The 1,806-nt window shown below is 37.2% G+C and overlaps 1 protein-coding gene across 1 annotated transcript in view; it reads left to right on the forward strand.

Moving 5' to 3' along the window:
- LOC106877847 (high affinity copper uptake protein 1) overlaps positions 1-1,806 on the forward strand; it is a 110,817-nt gene that overhangs the window by 79,595 nt on the left and 29,416 nt on the right. The window contains exon 2 of the mRNA XM_052973220.1: positions 177-340. Coding sequence (XP_052829180.1) covers positions 185-340 — 156 coding nt within the window. The 5' untranslated portion in view covers positions 177-184. The remainder of the gene's footprint in view (positions 1-176; positions 341-1,806) is intronic.

Genomic DNA, 1,806 nt, shown 5'->3' on the forward strand with positions numbered 1-1,806 from the left:
GGCTAAGGTATATTCCTCTCTTCTTCCCATCAGTCTTGTTAGCCCTGTATAAAGGGTCATGTATTGCTCTTTTCCACTAAGTGATAATATAAAAAAATGAAAGGTATTTTAAGTTGAAGGACATTTGTAAAATTGTTTCTTTTTTAATTAAAGTTTCTCTTTCATTTTCTTTTCAGACTTCAACATGCATGACCATTCCTCTCACTCACACCATACAGCAGCCCCTCCAGCAGATTCCCAGAACATGTCAGGTGGCATGCCGGGTATGTCAGGTATGCCTGGTATGTCAGGTATGCCTGGTATGTCAAATATGTCAGATATGTCTGATGGCATGATGAGTGTATGTTCATTTTTTCTTCCTCATTTTTGTTTTGTCTTTTAGTGTAATAAAAGTTTTTCTTTAAGAGATAAATAAATACCATATTTTCCAGCAAACAAGTTGATGAAGTATCATAGCATAAACATTCAAACATTTTCACTGTCTTTCCAAATTCTGTTGTATTTCACATGGAATCTTTGGTTCTTCCAAAATCATCTTGGTGTATAAGTCAGCCTACCTATTTGGGCTGTAAATTTAAATCTGAAAAATTCAACTTGTATGTCAGAAAATATGGTATGTGAATTCTATGCATCTTTTTCCTTTTAATTCCAAAATCTCACATTCAAATTCCACCAGATATTACGAAGAAATGATTGCTTCTCTTAAAATAGCTGCAACCACTAGGAGAACCAATTGTGTTTAAATAATTATATTTGTTGTATTATATATCCTCACTCAGCTCTTTCGGAGCCTGGTCTGTATCATTTTCTACTCTATAATGCCGTTATTTCATAGATCCTGAGAGCTAAAAAGACTAAGTTGACCATAGAATAATTCACCAGAAATTACTAAATATTTAGTCTATTGAGGCAATCTGTAACCTAGATAAGATTTACTATTTAAATCTGATACATTATGCCTTGAATAAAGTTTGTCAATAAAACCCGATGCCGTTTATATATTCCCCACAACATATTCTCCTTATACCCACTCCTTCTAACTGAGCTCTCTCTCTACATTCCCCGCCATCTGCCACTTTCCTTTTATAAACTCACAAACTTACCCACCCGTTCACCCTCTCTAGTCCCTGGTCCACTTCACTACATACACTTCTCTGTAATTTGAGTTTACGCCCTTTCCTTGCCCATCTCCTCTCTTTCCCCACTTGAGGTAGCCATGTTTTTCCTCTACTGCAAAACACCTTTTTCTGTCTCTCAGTACTACTCTTCCCCGTTCAGTTGAGGTGGGGGGGGGGGTCTTGTCTTGCAAGTTTCTTGGTGAACTCACTGCTGCTGGTGCCACATAAAAAGCACCCAGTACACCCTATAAAGTAGTTGGAATTAGGAAGGGCATCCAGCCAAAGAAACCATGTTGAAACAGATAGCAAAAGCTTTGTGGAGTCTTCTGATTTGCCAGCTCCTGTTGAATCATCCAACCCATGCCAGCATTAAAAAACAGATGTTAAATGATAATAATGTTGTTGGTGTGTGTGTGTGTGCTTGTGTATATGAGTATCTTTGTCTTGATGCTGTGATGATTGTAAACATGAGCATCACCATCATACAAATGGCATTGTTTGTTTCCAGTCTTCTGTGAAAAATGTGTTTGGCCATGGGGAAATACTACCTTGCTTGGAAACAGTTGAGGATTGGCAACAGGAAGAGCATCCAGTTGTAAAAGATCTGTCCCAACAGATTCTATTCAACCTGTATGAGCATGGAAAAATGGATGTTAAATGATGATGATGATATATATATATATATATA

This window comes from Octopus bimaculoides, chromosome 1 (assembly GCF_001194135.2).
Source record: "Octopus bimaculoides isolate UCB-OBI-ISO-001 chromosome 1, ASM119413v2, whole genome shotgun sequence".
NCBI lineage: Eukaryota > Metazoa > Mollusca > Cephalopoda > Octopoda > Octopodidae > Octopus > Octopus bimaculoides.